The sequence below is a fragment of the Perissodus microlepis genome, chromosome 15 (assembly GCF_051167445.1).
Source record: "Perissodus microlepis isolate ML-2025 ecotype Zambia chromosome 15, ASM5116744v1, whole genome shotgun sequence".
NCBI lineage: Eukaryota > Metazoa > Chordata > Actinopteri > Cichliformes > Cichlidae > Perissodus > Perissodus microlepis.
Genome location: NC_140475.1, coordinates 5,990,257 through 6,008,204, shown reverse-complemented (window position 1 = coordinate 6,008,204; position 17,948 = coordinate 5,990,257). Strand labels below are relative to the sequence as shown.

Genomic DNA, 17,948 nt, shown 5'->3' with positions numbered 1-17,948 from the left:
ATGTTTTTGATTTAAAAAAAAAAGATAAAGGTACGATTAACAACTCTACAGAGAAAAACTAAACCTTATACCTGTAATCTCATTAGTAAGACATCCTTATAAAGCCAAGGGTCACATTCAACCCTAATTTAATGGGTGGTCCTTACAGCAATCTTAAAATTACATTTAATCTATTCTACTGTAGTCGTTCCAAGAAATTTGATCTCTGTTGCTCAGAATAATATGCAGACCTCGCCATGGGCAGTTTTTGTTGGAGTAACTATTAAAGAAGTAGACTGTAAAAAGATTGCCAAATGTAGGGTTTTTTCGTGCTACAGGGAGCTTTGAGCTTCGTTGCACTGGGAGGGAAACGTATATCTCAGAGATAAGATATTCAAAACCTCTGGCACTTAAAATAGAAACTATCTGTAAGGTCTGTTTATGAAAAATCATTTGGAAGAACTTAGCCTTGATGTAAGGAAATGACAGAAAAACAACCCATTTGAGAGGCGATCAAACTGACAAAGATGCACCTGAGACCCATGGCACCGTTTTCATGTCACCCTGCTGAGATTTCATCTCAGTGAGCGCATCTGCAGTGTGTTCTTCCTGGTGCGCTCTTGACACGACCACGGGGCAGACTTGTAAACACAGGACTTCCAGGTCTGGGCTTGTTCCCGGTCAGCAGTTATATAAGCCTTTTCACCTAGATACTCTTTGACTTGAATCACATCCAGGGTACAAGCTGCTCCGGCCAATGTTTGGGTGTGTCCGACGTATGTTTGTATATGTGCACTCAGGAGACCTGTTCAAAAAGCTTTACTGACTTCTTAGAACATTGCTGTTGAGTTACAGTCTGCAACCCAGATGAGAACCAGCACGTCTGTTTTTTATTCCAAGAGCATGTCAGAAAAGCTGCTTCTTGGCAAGAGAAGACCCTCATGGTCTGTGTTCTTATGACATGCACACAAACACACCTTGAAAGCCTCCCTCACCACAGGTTATTAGCTGGTGTGAAAAAGTTCTGTCAGCTGGTTCAATTGCAATCTTCACACTGAGTGCTTAGTGTTTTTGTTTTTAAACCTGAGGGATAAAAAAAAAACAAACAAAAAGAAACCAAACCCATACTCCTTGGGAAAATGCAGTACAGAAACATTTTCTCCTTTAGTGTACTTTATTCTAGGATTTCTGGTTAAATCAGTTCTCTAGAATACATCTCTTTGCTGTGCACTCATTAAACTGCCACTTTTGATAACTCCAGATTTTCCTGACCAAGAACAGAGCCTTTTTCTTTTAAATGAGCCACAGCTCATTTAAACAAACAGTTTCCGTTGCAGCAATAACACACAAAAACAGTCATTTTCCACTTTTTTAAATTGGTATTTATTTAACTTGACACTCAGTTGTCACAAGCAACTTTTCAGAGTCAGATTTATTCTTTGACACATCAACGCACTCAACCACGAGCGACAGCAGTACCTTCTGAATTGGACGGAAGTTGCACCGTACAAATCAAAACAGTTAGTGAAGAAAAACAGTGTTTACAGTGAACATTGTAGGGATTGTATTAAGCTACCCTTCTTTTTTCCACTTTTTCAAGTACAATGGATGGTGATGAGGATGTGAAGCTACAGAATGTAAAACACAGGTAGAGCATGGCAGATCAAAGCCTCATGTGTAGTGTATTCTTTCCATTACATGCTAGTGAAACAAAGGGTACGAGCTACTGTGCTGCTAACAGGTAAGACACCATGGTCAATGCTGTGGCCTCGATGGAGAACAGGTGATGGTCCTCCACATGTGGGCAACTGCTCCTCATGAACTCCGCAAGCCGGAGCAGGTACTCCAAGTTGTGGCCCGTCTTCCCTCTGGACATTGCGATCTGGGCACCGATCTCCTCCGAGGTGGCCGGGCCCAGGTAGAGAGGGTTGTCGGAGGTGGCAATGTAAACCAGCGCCTGAACCGGAGGCTGGTCGTTCCCCTCAGGGAAGAAATCCACCATTTTGGTCATGTAGCCTCCGCAGACCGTCTCTCGCACATTGAGGTACTTCAGGGACTCCTCCAGCTGTGAGCCTGCCACCTCAAACGCCACACCCCAAGTAGTCTCCTGTGGAGGAAGATGAAAACATATTAAGTCATCATTCAATTAACTGATGTAGACTGGAAACTCCACTGCAGTTTCTACTGTAAACCAATAGGAAGCAGAAAATTCCACTTACGTCATCATCTTCGATCAGCGTCACCACTCTTCCGGGCTGCAGAGAAGAAGAAAAAAATAAATAAATCACGTCACGGACAACGCCTGATGCAGTGTGAGCCCAGCTGTTCAACATATCATGCCACCCTAAGCAATCTAATGATGTTCCCGTTAACAAGTAAACATATGCCCCATCTTACCAACTCATCGTTCCCACGATGGAAGTTGTCTCCGTGCCAGAAGCGTCTCTTGTAGCCTTGAATGTAACCGACCTTGCTCCTCTGATATTTGAAGTCAGGCTTCCACACCAGCGACCCGTACCCGAAAATCCACAGGCTGGTCTTCCCGGCGATGATATCTTGAGGCTTCATTGTTTTTGGATCGTTAGTTTTGACGACGTTCAAATGAATGAATGGATCTTTTTTCCTGAATGATTTGTTTTAAACCAGCTAAGATGACTAGCTAGCTAGCGTTAGCTTCCGTCGGTCCAGGAGCAGAGGTACCGGTTGGCTCGCAGGTATACCGCGGACGGTATTTGAGCCCAACTGCTTGGCAGTTGCGAAGATGGAATTTCGCTGTTTGTTTTGCCTTGCACTGTGCATTGCCATTGCATTAGAGATGCCGCATTATGCCTTAAAAATCCATGGCAGCCGCTTTGGCCCTTAGCTCGATGTCGAAAAAAGACAAAACCCGCTTTTGCAAGATGCTTGGCGGCTGGTGATGGTTGGCTTTAAAAAAAACCGAATTAAAAGATCGAGGATTTACAGATGTTACCGCGTTTAACGCCCAGATGGTATTAATATACCCGCCAAGATGTATCGGTCTGTCTGACGCGTTTCTTCGATAACATGGCGAAGCAGGGATCTTACTTTTATAAAGTCCGCAGGACGTAGGCGGGTCCTCTCCTACCGTTTAACACCAATCATATTTAAAGGGGCGTTACCAAATAACCCCGTTTGCCCAAACAGATTTCGGTGCGCCAAATAGGGCGGGACTAGAAAACAAATTCGTTACACTATTGGTTAAAAATGACTTGCCCGGCATTGCCATCTTTTAACGCGATTGCTCGATGAGCTGTCACTCAAAACAAATAACTCTATGATTGCTCCAATGCGTTGTCACTCTCTTCGCGAGCTTTAGCGATTCATACGGCTGATGCAACTTCCCAAAGCGTTTCGGGGCCTCAGCAGGAACCAAGCAACATACCAAGGCATTGCATCAGATGTTCCTATAGGAGATTCCCTATAGGAATCGTTTTATTTAACCACGTAAAAAGAACACATAAACAACTGCTTCACTCTGATACAAAGCACAAATAAATTATTCTAACTGAAAGATATGACTTTACACAGGAGAGATGGAAACCACATCTGGTATAGCAGGGAGTTACACAGGACCTTATATGGATGTACATGTGTAAGAGAGAAAGCATATGATTTATTCCCACTACTCAAAAAGTCAGAATTCCTGACTTCACTTTGTGGCATCCTGGAAAAATACAGTCACTTAAGCTGCAAATGAACCAATTATTAGTATCACTATTATATTGATTAAATGATCACAGTTACTTTCAAGTGGTCATTAATTCAAAGTTTACAAAAAGCACACAGGTTATGTTATGTTACTAGGTATGTATTAGTCTTTTCTTTTTCTTTTTCTCTTTTCAATTTTTGATAATACATAAGCAGTGTGTCACTGTGGGGTGAACTGATGGTGGCTAAAATTAAAATAACGAAAAATCATATATATATATATAAATTAATAGGATTTACTTATTTACTTACTTACATACTTATTCTTCTGTGTTCCTGGGTTCAAATCCACCAACTAGCTTTGGCTTTTCTGTGTGGAGTTTGCATGTTCTCTTTCTGCTTGTGTGGGCTCTACTCCGACTTCCTATTACAGTCCAAAAATAATCATGTTAGATTCCAAATTTTGCTGTAGGTGTGTATGTATGCCTAAAAGGTTGTCTGTCTCCCTGTGTTAGCGCTGCAGTGGACTGGCAACCTGTCCAGGGTGTAGCTAGGGTGTATTTCACCCTAGATAGGCTTTAGCCCAAGTCGAGCCTTCAAAAAGGAAGTGGGCCATTCACTGGATAACTTCACTGTGGCTACGTTCATCTTTTCAAGTCAGTCTTTGCATGCATTATGTATCTAATTGGGACCCATTACGACACCATAACATGTTAATTTGAGCTTTGATTCTTTTTCTGTCTGTGTAGGTACAGCAGGTGATTGTAGGTTACAATCACCAAAAAGCCTACTAGCTTAAACTCCAAAATGTAACCAGATTCAATGCTTTTCTTGCAGTTATACTCTGGAAGCATAATCTTTCTGAATTATTTAAACACAGGTTCCCTCATATATATTGTAATAATCAAGTGTGTTTTCTTTGGATTTCCTGCAAAATAATAGCATGTATGGGTTTCTACTTCATGTAAGATTTAAAATGCATTTGAAACCCTGTTAAAAAAGATAAGAAAGAAAATGGCAAAGTGCCAACACAGCTAAAACATGGAACTCAGTCAAGACAAAATAAAAGACATGGGATGCACAGAAAGATCCAGCCTCAGATCTGATCAAACGCACAAAAATGCCCACCACTCCTGTTAGATCTGATATACAGTTATAGCAGAGGCTCATCTGTGCTCAATACATAGATTATCTATAAATAGCTGGCATTACCTGTCTTGATAAGAGGCCAGGCCACTGTATCAGCTCTTCATAAATCTAAAGCTACTGCATGCACAAGCTTCTAGCCCATTGTGCCTTCATGTCCATCCGCTTCTCAAGCTCTCTGCTACATTATCTCGTGTTGCTCTCACCACAGCCTGCTAAGGACTTCAGTGGCACCCACTTCTCCGATGTTTGCACACGTCCGTTTATCATACATTCATTTGTCTTTGCCTTCAAACCAATCTAAGATCATCATTCAAGCCTCATGCTGACACAGTCTCATACATGTTTAATTAGTCCTGATATCCTAGTAAAACCTCCCGACCCCTATTTTTTCCCCGCACATATATGCAGTGACGCAGGGTATGCATTCTTCTACTAATGTTAGATAAAAGGTTAGGGGTTAATTAGGACAGATGATTTGGATCTAAAAGTAAACTATGAAGGAATTATGGTCAGTGCATGTTTATCTTAGATGAGGGTGTGTGTTAATAAACTGTACAGTGTATTTGACTGGTTCACGTTTTGATTAAAGGTTGGTTGTAGTGCAAGTAAAAGCAGATCTGCTTATTGCTCTAGAAGTGTGGCATTTAAGTTAAACATAAGGGTTCCTGCAGGTTTTATGTTGGCATGTACTGATCCCCTGTTTCCTGTGTGTGGGGGTGGGGGTTCTTACTGACACCTAGTGTTAATTAACGAGACAGCTATAAGAGCAGGGCAAGGGCAGTAGTGCTGCTCCGTACTGCAAATTTTAGTATAGATCTGATGTTAAGTAAATACAGGGCCAGCATTGCAGATACCAGTACCAGTACAGATACAGATGCTGATAAGTATAACTGAGAAAGGCAGCTTAAGTGGGGGAGAGTGTGTGTCAGTGTGTCACTATTTATGAGCTGAGTCATCATCAATTTGTTAACTTCTTAACACATTTTAATAACTACTAAATCACTGTGGTGATTTTTACTTTGCATAGTACTCAGTTAACACAGTAAAACACATCTTTCAGCTTTTCATGTATTTTGAAACTGTTTTTGGAGACCCTGAATTTACATATGTCTGTCTCTAAAGCACTTTGTGTCAGCTTCTGTTGTTTAAATGTGCTGTAGGCTATAACTAGAATAAACGTGATGTTTGAACAGAAAAAGTTTTAGACATTTTTCATAGTGCAACAAAGTATCAATCCTATTGTGCTAGTATTGATCCCATACAAATACCGATACCAGGGTTGGTATCGATACTATCAATATTTGGATCAGGCTCACCTCAACAGGGCAGGGCAAGGACAAATAGGGCACATCAATTTATACATTTTATTTTCTTCTCTTTTCCTAGATTGGGAATAAATAGCACTGATTAGTGTGTTTGTCTGGGCCCTGGCTTGTTTTGAGGATGTTTCCTGAGAGCCCGAGTCATGTGTGTGAGCTGAGTACAGAATGAAATGAAAACGATGCGTGAGAAAAGCAGTCAGCATGCAGTGGCATGTTCTGCTTTTTTTTTTTTTTTAATCAGGGAGGAAACAGGAACTGATGTCACCGGGTCACAAACAGGATGCTGTGATTATAACACAATGAAAATGCCTGGCTGTGTTATGGACACCGAGAGGCCAAAGAGCAGAGCCTTAGCATGTGCGATGGAGTGTGGATGAGAGAGCGCTCCTGCTCGTAGGTGTGAGTGTGGGGACGGTGGGAAGCGCTATCAGGCTGGGTCAGGTAACAGATGACCACAGCGCGAGAGGCCTTTAACTGGGTGATTCATCACTGTGATAGCACGTATGTTTTTTCCGAGCATGTGCGGAAGCTCCCCTTTCCAAACTCCTTTCTTTTTTTCTTTTTTTTAATGAACACACACTAGCTGAGGATGAGGATGCCTAGGTCAACGGGCTGACAGGATGAGTGTGTGTGTGTGTGTGAGGGAAAAACCATCCAGATTCTCTGCTGAGTGTTGATTGCTGCTGATTAGGGGGGTGTTGACTGTTGCAGCATTTGTGTTAATTGGAGTCAGGAGAGATTCTGATAATGTGCATGACACACACACACACACACACACACACACACACAGAGAGAGAGAGAGAGAGAGAGAAAGAAAGGAAAAAAGACAAAATAAAAATAATAATAATAAAAAACACTGATCCTTAAGCGCTCTTCCAAACTGTATGGAACAGTGGCTATTTTCCAGATAGATCAGGACGGTAAATGGTAGTAAGACGAAGAAGAGTACTCTGATAAAGATCTCTATTTTAGAAAAGTTGACTTATTTATTTATGTGGAATCCTCGCAGATCCGCTGGCTTCCATCTGGTTTCACCCTCCTCTCTGCTGGTGCCAGGTCCTCTCTCCAGCTTTGTTTGCAGAGGAGTGGGTGGTACGGAACCGGGCATTGAAATATTGCTCTTAACCCTGAAGGGGAGGAAGAGCAGTTGGGGAGCCTGCAAGTGCCTGAGTGTATTTTTTATGGGAGGAGGTCTCTGTGGGTCGTGCGCACAGGCTGAGAGGCTTGGCATATGCTGCTGTTTTTATGGCACTGCAGACTCACACCGCGCTCCCCCACGGCATCTGCTTGGATGGCTGCGCGTGTGCGCATGTTTGCGTTCACGAGCTTTATGAGGAGGGAGGGGAGAGAGAGAGAGACGAGTAGTGGTGGTGGGGAGGCATTCCCCCTTTTGCCCCGCACCGGGCTTTGTTTCACCATTTCCAGCTTGAGGGGGTGGTATCCGTGGAAACGGATTTGAATTTCAAGCCAATTTAGGGCTGGAGAGAGAGAAACAAGGGGGTGGGTGGGTTGCTGAGTGAGTGGGGCCAGAGCCAACAGCATTTCCAGGAATTACTCGAGGTAGACATACTACATTCAAGGACCTTCATTTACCAAATGTCCAAAACATTATATGTGATGTTGTGTTACTGCAGGAGAGCAGTTAGCACTGATTAAACCAATGTTGTTGGCTGAAATGAAGCTAAACAGATATAAATAAATACTAGACACACACGGTCAATAATGTAAAAGAAAAAAAAAAGGCCTCATAAATAATTTCTTTCCAGAAATTTTCACAGAATTTTTTATTCTACAGAAGTTTGGTCCTTATAAATATGCATTATATACAAAATAACATTATAAAACATATAAAGAGCAGTGTGTCATATTTAAATTAAAACTCTGGAAATACTCATTAAAAAAAAATTACATTATTGGTTCTGTACTTTTGAAATTCATTATAGGCAGGCAGTGGTGTGACAGTCTTTTTCTTCTCGTTTTGAGTCTCTTGTTTTCAGTTGCATTAAAAAGAACAACAACAAAAAAAAAACCCCAACACCTTTTTTCTATGCGCAAACTTTTCCCTTTCTCTTGGATCGTGCTGGCACTGCACTGACTGTTGCGCTCCTGTGGTTTTCTCTTCAAATCTCTGTTGATTTTCAAAGTATTTTTCCCCCCATTGTTTTTGTTTATTTATTTTGGTAGTGCAAATCGATCCAAGGACAGACAGGGGCACACAACTGAGCATTCAAACCCCGTTTTTTTAAGGCTTCTAGTGAATTTGGGCTGCATACGATCTTCACCCTTGCACATGACGTGTCCACCCCCCCCAAATTTCTTTTTTCCACGTGATTGACGGCTGAAGATTAGTTTCAGACATTCAGAACTCAGCGGTGGTGAGGTTGGATTGTGACACGGGGTGAGTTCACTCGTCTAGACCCTGAGTCTTGCATAGCAGGCGAAGCTGGCTGGAAAGAAGGAGAAAGGTGGGGGGGCGGATTTGGAGTGGTCAAATCTTTAGGCACCTTTTCTTTTTTACTGATTGGTTGGCTGTCAAAGTCATCATGATTATCACACAAGGCCAGGTTAGATACACAGGGCGACAATCCACCCTTTAGCTCTCTCTCTTTTTTTTTTACTGTCCAGGATGGCCAAGGTTAGAAGTTTAATAATTTCACTGATGCTGTCGTCACACCTCGTGCAGTCAGTCTATTTTTTTGCCAGTCCATTTAACCATTGTCGCGACTGAGAGAGGTCCTTCACTGTACATGTGTTGCATACAAACACTCGGTCAAAGTTTTTCAATTCTGTCCTTTTTTTTGTTGTTTTTGTTTTTCTTTCCTTTTTGCAGAGCAGACTTTTCTGCCCTCTCCAGTTCTCAAGTGTTCCAGAGCAGCAGTGAACATCTAAAATGATCTCCAGTCTCTTCTCAGCATTTGTAAACAATCCAGAATATTACATTCTGCCTTGATTGTGTCTTCCCCCCCCCCTCGTTCCCTTGCCTTCTGACACTCACAGTTTATACCTGTGGGATAAAAGAGAGAAAAAAATGGAGTTACACCAAATAATTTGAACAACATAAAAACAGCAAATTAAAAACAGTTTCCAAGCACTCCTTTAGCTCAAACGCACCGGCATCACTGTTATGTTTTGCTTGGAAGTAAACATCCTAAAAATTCCACTAAAAGCCACAGCACTAAAACATAGCACCTTTGAGACCGAGCAGAGCCAAACATGTGCGAGAAATCATTATAGGTTCTCACTTTAGGTCATCATATGGCCAAGATAAAGTGTAGCTAGCATAATTTATAGAAACCAATAATGCACGTGATTGCGTTTCCCCCCCAGCTTAGGTCAGAATACCAAAAAAAACCAGGGAAAAACAGCAAGTTTCATCTTCTCCTATGAATGTTGGTGTACTAGTGAGGAATCGTGCACTTGAGACAACCTAATGGATGTCAAATAGAGGATCTAAGGCAATGCTGATGAAGATGTGATTTTATTTCATTTATTTATTTATTTGCCTTACCTCAGTCGCTATGACGCATTCCCTCCTCTCTTCCGCTATAACAAATACCGACTGGTACATGGAGTCTCTCGAGGAGCATATTGTAGATATTCTACACTCTGGCTTTTCGCTGCAAAACACAAATCACACTTTGTGTTAACGCAAACTAGAAGCACATGGCAGAACTATGCGTTAGGTGTATACACATGCGGCGAAGCAGCAAAGAAGAGTGTGCGGTACATAGCTAAGCACTTGTTCAATATAAACTCTGTGGATGAAGAGCAATGTATGGTTGGGGGGCCCACTGTTGGGTGCAAATGAGGATTACATGACAGAGGCTTCTCATACATAACAGTCATTTCTACTCAGCAGAGTAGAAATGCACACTATCTATGTGAGTGGAATAAATAGTTCTTTAACAGACATTATCACAGCCAAGACGAGAGTATAAAGACATGCAAAGATGTTTCCTCTTACCTGTACACTCTACTCAAAGGCATTTTATCATCTAAACCCTTGTCATAAATAAGACTTTTATCCTCTTGTGACTTTTCGTCCTTGAACTCCTTTGATTTCGAGTTGTAAGGGTCCAAGTGATAGTTTTTATGAATAAAGTTTGATTTCTCTGAGTCACAGTCTACTTCCAGGCTGATTTTCTGGTTGGTGTTTTTGAGCTGGGACACTGGGATCAGGTTATCCCTCTGACTGATGGACAAGTTGTTCATAGTCTCTGATTCTCTTCGCTGCCTCTGGGCTTGCCTGTGGATGTGCCTCAAGGCCAAGACCACCATGCACAGCACCACCAGTAGTGCCACCAGCCCAACAGCCAGAGAAACCGCCGCCCACTGGAAACCATCTTTGTTCTCTCCGGTGGTCACAGGAGAGGTGACGGCGAAATATTCGCATTGGGGTCCAGTGAAGCCAGCTGGGCAGCTGCAAGTTGCTGGAGACTTGCCCGGCCCACCTCCCCCACTGCAAGTACCCCCATTGAGGCAGGCCCGAAGGGAACACTCGTTCAGGATCCGGTCGCAGTTTCGCCCTCCGTAGCCGGCAGGACAGATGCAGGTGTAGTCGTTGATTCGGTCCTGGCAGGTGCCTCCATTAAGGCAGGGGTTTCCAGCACACTCGTTGATGTTGATTTCGCAGCGCTGGCCGGTAAACCCTGCGCGGCAGCTGCACACACGGATGCCACCATGGAGCTGACACAGACCTCCTATGAAAAAAAGAGAAAGCGGATGTAGATCATAAGCATCAACGAATACAGGTTCAGAGGAAACTCAGAAGCTACCATTAGCAAACAGAGTGAGAGATGTTTCGACACTGAGGCATTTCAAAATCAAAGACAGAGAACACAATCTCCGTAATCCCTCCCGCGAGGCTGCTTGAGTTCACACATTTCCACTGAATCCACAGTGTGACCGCAGTGCTGCATATTGTTCTCCCAGCGCAGAACAATCCCAGAGCCCTCTGTGTTTACATGAGGACAGAAATTGAACTGCGCTGGATATTTGTCCCCTTTCATCAACAACCACAGCAAGCTGTGGTGACATTTACAAGCTGCTGCTCGAAGCTGCTGAGTGTTTACATGGAGGACAATAGACACCAAGTTCCCACCAATTCCTGTTGTTCCAGTGGCAGGAATTGGAGTGGGGGGGAAAGGGAAGTTCAGAAAAAAAAAAGTGGGGGGGCAAAGAGGAAAGGAAGACTGTACCATTAGCGCAGGGAAGCGACGTGCACTTGTCCACTTTCTTCTCGCAGTTGAGCCCGGTGTAGCCTCTGGGACACTCGCACATGTAGCTGCGCCCGTTGTCCTTTTCCTTACATTTGCCCTTGTGGAAGCAGGGGGAGTCGGCACAGGTCAGCAGGCTGTGCTCACAGTGGGAACCCTCGAAGCCCTGGGGACAGGTGCACATGTAGCCGCTCTCCAGATTCTTGAGAAATGGAAATAAAAACAAGTCAGTGAGTAAGTATGATCAGCAGCGAATGTTGAAACCTAAAGGTGGGCATGCACCGCTCAGTTTCCTACTTACTGTGCATGTCCCCCCATTCCTGCAGGGGTTGCTGTCACACTCCTTCATCTCCAGCTCACATTTGACCCCCGTGAAGCCTGGCAAGCATGTACATGTATAGCTTCCCTGGCCAGTGTTCATGCAAGTGGCGCCATTCAAGCAGGGATGGTGATGGGTGCAGAAGTTCAGGTCTGGATTGGGGGAGAGAGGAGAAGAGTGTTTGTTTACAGGGTGTCTGCAGGACACACACACACACAACCTATCTACCCCCGGATGTGTAGAAAGCTATGAATAGAACACTTCAGAGGAAACCTAATTTACTAATGCTTTCAAGTTAATTCAAATGAAAACAGGGTGCAAGTAATATGAGAGCATCTTTTTAAAAAGGAATAGCAGCAGTGAGCCAAGTTGTCTGGCGTACCTTGGTCACATAATAGGCCTCCCCAGCCCTCCTGACAGTTACACTGCCACGGCAGCTGGCAGGTACCGTGCTTGCAGGCCGGGTACTTCCTGCACTCGTCACAGAACGTGCCCTGCCAGCCATCTCTGCATCTGAAAAATTAAAACAAAAACGAAAGACATTTAAAACATTAGTATTTGTTTTTTTCTCATGCTAAAAGTGATGTGACTGCAGTCTTAAGCCATCAAATAACTCAGATTAAATATCCCTGTAACAGATTAATTGGATGTTAATATTAAGAAATCGGTTAACATCAGTAACTGCGTCATACCACAGTTTGACACAATCATTAGATGATTGATTAATGCATCACAGAAATCTGAAAAAAACAAAAAAAACCAAACAAACTTTCACTTGGCTAAAAGTGAGATCTTGCAGTAGTAAAACCTTGTTAGTTCATCGCTCATCACTCAGTGAAAGTGCACTTTATTTGTACAGGTAGGTTGTACAATGTATGTACAGCATGTGTAGAAGTTAATGCTAAGAGTGGGGCTGGAAGCGGGGATCTTTATTGTGTTTAAAGATTACTAATTATAATATAATAATACCCAAGCAAAAATATTTTTTAAAGATTAAGATGCTTCCTAAAGGTTCCTAAGATCGTGGGACTTAAGATGCTCTTTTAAAGGTTAAAACATTTTTCTGTTACTTAGTGCGCAGAGACATGGGAGCAGCTTTACTGGTATCTAAAGGATTTAACCTCAATCTGGAATGGTTTTAGTGGTGGGAATGGTGGATTTGTGCCTAAAAAGAGGGCAAAAATAAAAAATCAGGAGGAATTTCTCACAGCGAGTGGGTGAGTGTGTGTGTGTGTGTGTGAATTATCCACGCTGGTGAGTGAGATAGGGCAGTGACAAGGAGGGAACATGGGAAGCGGAGAAGTCAGTGAGTGATGCTGTGAAGAGAGGGCGTGGACCGAAACGCTGACGTGAACTTCAGCCTCACTTAATGAATCATATGGAAATATTTCAGCTCATGTGGATCCTCGGATGATAAAAGTTGCACATAGACTGGAAGGCAGCTGAGTGAAGAAGTTGAGTGAAAAACAACCCAGGCCTTCCACATGAAAGGAGCTGACGCTGTGCCCATATGTGCTCCTTTCCAAACAGCCAACACATATTTCAACACTTGCAATTATTAATACTTACACACACTCGCCAGGTTTGGTGCAGTTTCCATTCCTCTCGCTACAACCCTCCAGACAGATAGCTACAAGCAGAAAGAAGAGAGAGAAAAAAAATGAAACTTACAGTAAGGGTGCTGCTCTTTTACTGTTCTTTGCCTGTTGTCCACCTGTTCCTCCTGACACAATACATCAGGCGTGACAATTTCACATTTTCCATACTGTTAAAAATAAACCATAAGCTAAAATGTCACACAAGCCCTTTGCACTGCCATTAGGCACACAACAACCAAGGCTTTCCTTGAAATAGCCAACTGTAAGCTCTGTTTATTAAAGTGCACGGGGCCTTGGTGAGGCTCAACTTTCCTCAGAAGCCTCCATTTGATCTAAACCTGTCTGCCACACCCACAGCTGCCACTGGGTGGGTCGTTTGTGTGTGTGTGTGGGTGAGAGTTTGTTTGTCCTGTTTTAAGTGTACCGGTCATGACACTGATTCGCCGGGGCAACATATCAGGCGACTGACAGTAAGCGGCCGGTTTAGTCCAGAACAGATGCTCGCTCTCAATAGCAGACAGCTGTCACTATTGTTGTTTGTGGTCTGCCAGAACCATATTTGCAGCTGCCACTACCGCGCGCCCAACAATGGAAGGGGACTAAACATCGGTGGCGCGTGGCGGATAATAATGCTGCGATTAACCTTGGCGCGTGCAGTCGCCTGGGCTCCTTCTATCAATGCCCGCGCGCGCACCCCCTCGCGCCCTCCCCTCTCTCCTGCAGATTAAGTTACCGGGCACGCGCTTTCTGAAGGTACAGTAGTAAACAGAAATTAACAGCTCTTCCTTTAACTTACCTGGACAGGAACGGCAGGTAAATGTTCGCTAATACGCGTAGACTTAGCTTAAGTTAGCCAGCCATTTGTGTCACGTGACTACTACTACTACCACTGCGCGCAAGTGTCCACAGTGTGTGTTTCTGCATTAATGTGTTTGCTACTAAGCTCCTTCAAACTCTACACTATGGCCCCGAACGGCCGGGCTTGTTAAAATTTATGTATGGGAGCGTGTGAGCGAGAAGGCAAATTATGGCCTCTGAAAGATGCCCAATCTGTCTTTCTCATGTATATTTTCTGTAGTCAGTGGCGATTGATGTGTGTGTAATTGCAACACGTGAGCCCATCTGGTTAGAATTTGGCGCCACAGTCAAAATAGCACATGCCAATTTCTCTTTCACCGCCAAGTGACATGGATGACAGATCCGCTGTCACCCGTGTGGCCACATATCCAGCACATGGTAACTATTACTCTCACGGTGCCTCCTTCCAATCTACTCTTTGATTAATTTGTTTTGGTGAAAGGGGGCCCTTGGTATTGTGGAGCCAAATGGCATTGAGCCTCCTCATAGGCTCATTCAGAACTTTCCAAATCTTGGGAGTGCTGGTGCACGATCTGGCCAAGTGGGTTTGCACAAGTATAATGTGCCTGTTGTCGTGCTAAGCCTGCCCCCGCCAAGAAAACCCATATTCAATGAGTACCCACAAACCCACCAATTGCACGTCAGAATTACATGATTACAAATTATATGAAGCAAACAGCTATGAAAAATGCATTCCACACCAAAATTGCCTATCAGACTTGCCAGATATCATGAGGTCATGTCTAGTTATAGCACTCAAACATCCTGTGGTCTTGAGGGTGATGACCTATGGGTTACACAACTCACATACTAGCAACAGCTGATATCAAACTTATGCATTTCTCTCTATAGGCAGAAACCATTATAATGATTATGAAGAGCAAAGGACGATGTACAGAAACAGATTCATCAGAGTATTGGACAGTTAACCACTTTAAGGTAAGGCCTCTCCACCAAATCCTGCAGAACACTATTCAAAAACTCATTACAATCAGATTGAGTTGAAGCAACTACAGACTGTGATCACCAAGAACAGACTACTGATAGAAAGTGAGCCAGACAGTTGTAAAACATAAAGATTATGTAGCTGGTTGCTTACGTTCTTCGCAGTATTTCCCCTTCCAGCCGGGCAGACAGGATAGCTGTCCATCACGGGTGCAGGTGTAGTGGCCGAATCGGTCATCCCTGGGCGTGCACTTTTTGGAACAACTTTCTCCGTAGTAACTTTCATTGCAGATGAATCGGTACGAATACTTCAGCTCTGTCTGCACATCGGCCAGTGTATCCTGAGACCAGTCAGTTCCTACACCAAGTTGTCTTTGGATGGTAAAGAGGCTAATCAAAGCGTCTTGGTTGTTGGTTTCTGAAAGAAGATGAAGAAAAAGAAAAAAGAGGAGAAGGAAGAGGAAGTCAGAACTAATGGAGGAAGTTTAGAGTTTAAACCTGCCCATGTCCTGGATTGATTATGGTTTTATGTCACTTATGCATCATAAATGGCTTGCGAGGTCAAAAGTCATCCACTTTTGCTTTAATAATCTGCCCAGTGCCAAGCTGCATCCCTTATCAAATCCCATACAGCTTAGATGAAAGATAAACTCAGGTTGAAATTTCCTCTTTCTTTCCGTCAGCAAAAACATTCCCAGGCCCAGTCCCCTCTTCCAAAGGGCAGAACAGAGTAAGGTGTAAAATACAGGAAGATGTAGTCAGGGGCTTTTGGCAAGCACTGAGTATTCTCACCAAAGCCCACAGCTCTTTCCCACGCCAAAAATAAACTAGAGGAAGTTCAATTGTATTGGGTATAAGAATGAAAAAGGTGTTCTGAAGTTCATAACAAAGGCATGAATAGGCGTGAAAATTGTCTGAAATGATGAACAATTAACAGGAGGTGGAGGGGGAACACTTCAGTGAATAAACTGCATTTAATAGCCCAATTTATTTTCTGCTTTCGTGCATGTTAAGTGTGCAAAAATTGTAAACCGACTGGAGTGTGTTAAACCTACAGACAGAGCTCCCTCCTGTGGTAAAAAAGGCTGCACTTACCTACAGGTAGGTTTCCATAAGGTGAATGCCAGGCTTCAATTATTAATGAAAAGGACCCCTAAAGAGAAAACATATGCCGTTAATACATGCTACAAAGACTATAGCCATTAAAAAAAGAGTGCTCGCAATTTAGACGAGAGCCTAAATCTTGCTTATTTTTGTATTTCATAGGCTCCTGCTAATTGAGAAGAGAAATTCAAATCAGACTTAAGACTGCACGAGGAAATATGTGTCACAGTGATCACGAGAGCCTTTCTGGATTTTGAAATGAACGACATGGCAGCAGTCCAATCTGTTAGTCGAAAGAGTATTACCTAATGATATGGATTAGACTAGCTGACCAATAATCGGTGCGCTCCCAAAATGCATAGCAGTTCCCCGAAAACAACATAATAGCAATCGCTGTAGTGAAACAAATAAAGTGGATGTGCTGCTCCACGCCCTTACCGGCCAGCCAAAGTTGAAGGGTATTTGAATCGGTGTAGGTAAAGTGCCACTGTCCTTGGCGCTGAAAGAGTTTGTCCCCAGCACTGGTGTCATTGTACTTCCAAAGATGCAGTCACCTGGAGAGACCACAGCCTGATAGTTCTTCAAGCAAATTCTAAAATAAGTCCTGCAGTTGGGTTTGCATGCATCTCCGTTTGCAAGCAGACCTTTGTGGTTTTTAAATTCGTGGAGATCCAGCTCAAAAACTCCGGATCCAAATACCTAAAAGAGAAGGAAATATTATTTAAGAAAACGTCGTGCAGCTACATGAAGCTTATTCTGTTATTTAAAAAAAAGAGGGGGGGAAAAATTAAACAGTCGGCTCTCCATCTGGTTTCGCCGAGGTCTCAGGACCACCAAGGAGATGTACATCCTCTTTCATACCTGTGATATTAACGTGGTGCTAAATGCGATGGTAAAGGTGAACCAGGCTGCCATCCTTCTTGTTTCTCCAGGGCAGCCGCGTCACCAGCCACTCACGCAGCAAAACCTTCTTATTCCGAAGTATTGAAGCCGAGGTAAACAAATAGGGTATTAAAAAAAACCCTTCCACGAAACACTATAAATCCTCCACTCCCGATTAGTCCTCAATAGCTCCTTGTTGCCGTGCGTCAAAAGCGTCCAGAGGAAGCGTTTCCAATCTCCAAGTTATCCAAAGGTGAGGGAAGACCAATATCCACAGCTGTGTCTCACTCCGTCAGCAGGCGTCCTCTCCTTGCATGATATTGTACTCCACAATGGTCAACTCCTCTGTGTGCGCGCGGCTCAGACCTTGTTTTGGTGCTCAAGTCGGTGCGTCAGTGCGCCACGGACGTTCATCACTCGTCTTATTACTACTGAATGAACCCTAGTGTGTCTCCTCCCAGATATATAGACTACCACTGCGCTGCTCATTACATAAACTGCCACTCACCCAACTGGCACCGCCCACTTTACATATTCAACCCCCTTCTCTTTCCACCCCAACAATTATCCAGATTTAATACCCACTGGCAGAGAGATGACTGACCACCATGGATACCGGGCGATTATTAACAAGCCCCCAACATCTGCTGACTTATTTTTAGCACACAATATGCGGGGCGCACATTTAGACATTTTTTATTTTTGCACAATGAGAGGGGACAGCGCAGGAGAGCCGAAACTTCGAGAATGGAGAGCAGAAATTCAATTACTGTCCTACTCTCCTTGTACCTTCCTTAACCCCCGGTTCCACTCAATTGCACGCCTAATTAGCCCTTACTGCAGCACTGGAGCCTCGCACACTTGGGCTATCCTTCCAGGACCCTCCACTCTCTGTGGGGTCACATGT

General features: G+C 43.5%; 2 protein-coding genes across 2 annotated transcripts; both read right to left on the bottom strand.

Moving 5' to 3' along the window:
- Window positions 1-1,338: 1,338 nt before the first annotated feature.
- On the bottom strand, window positions 1,339-3,043 carry chac1 (ChaC, cation transport regulator homolog 1 (E. coli)). The gene is made up of 3 exons (XM_084954047.1): window positions 2,377-3,043; window positions 2,199-2,234; window positions 1,339-2,086 (listed from the first exon to the last, which is right to left on the bottom strand). The coding sequence occupies exons 1-3, from the start codon at window positions 2,545-2,547 to the stop codon at window positions 1,703-1,705; spliced, it is 591 nt and encodes a 196-aa protein (XP_084810173.1). The 5' UTR covers window positions 2,548-3,043; the 3' UTR covers window positions 1,339-1,702.
- A 4,828-nt stretch (window positions 3,044-7,871) lies between these two features.
- dll4 (delta-like 4 (Drosophila)) lies at window positions 7,872-17,487 on the bottom strand. The gene is made up of 11 exons (XM_084953707.1): window positions 17,021-17,487; window positions 16,598-16,858; window positions 16,151-16,208; window positions 15,210-15,473; window positions 13,224-13,284; window positions 12,037-12,167; window positions 11,637-11,806; window positions 11,318-11,537; window positions 10,084-10,819; window positions 9,628-9,736; window positions 7,872-9,123 (listed from the first exon to the last, which is right to left on the bottom strand). The coding sequence occupies exons 1-11, from the start codon at window positions 17,072-17,074 to the stop codon at window positions 9,118-9,120; spliced, it is 2,070 nt and encodes a 689-aa protein (XP_084809833.1). The 5' UTR covers window positions 17,075-17,487; the 3' UTR covers window positions 7,872-9,117.
- Window positions 17,488-17,948: the final 461 nt, after the last annotated feature.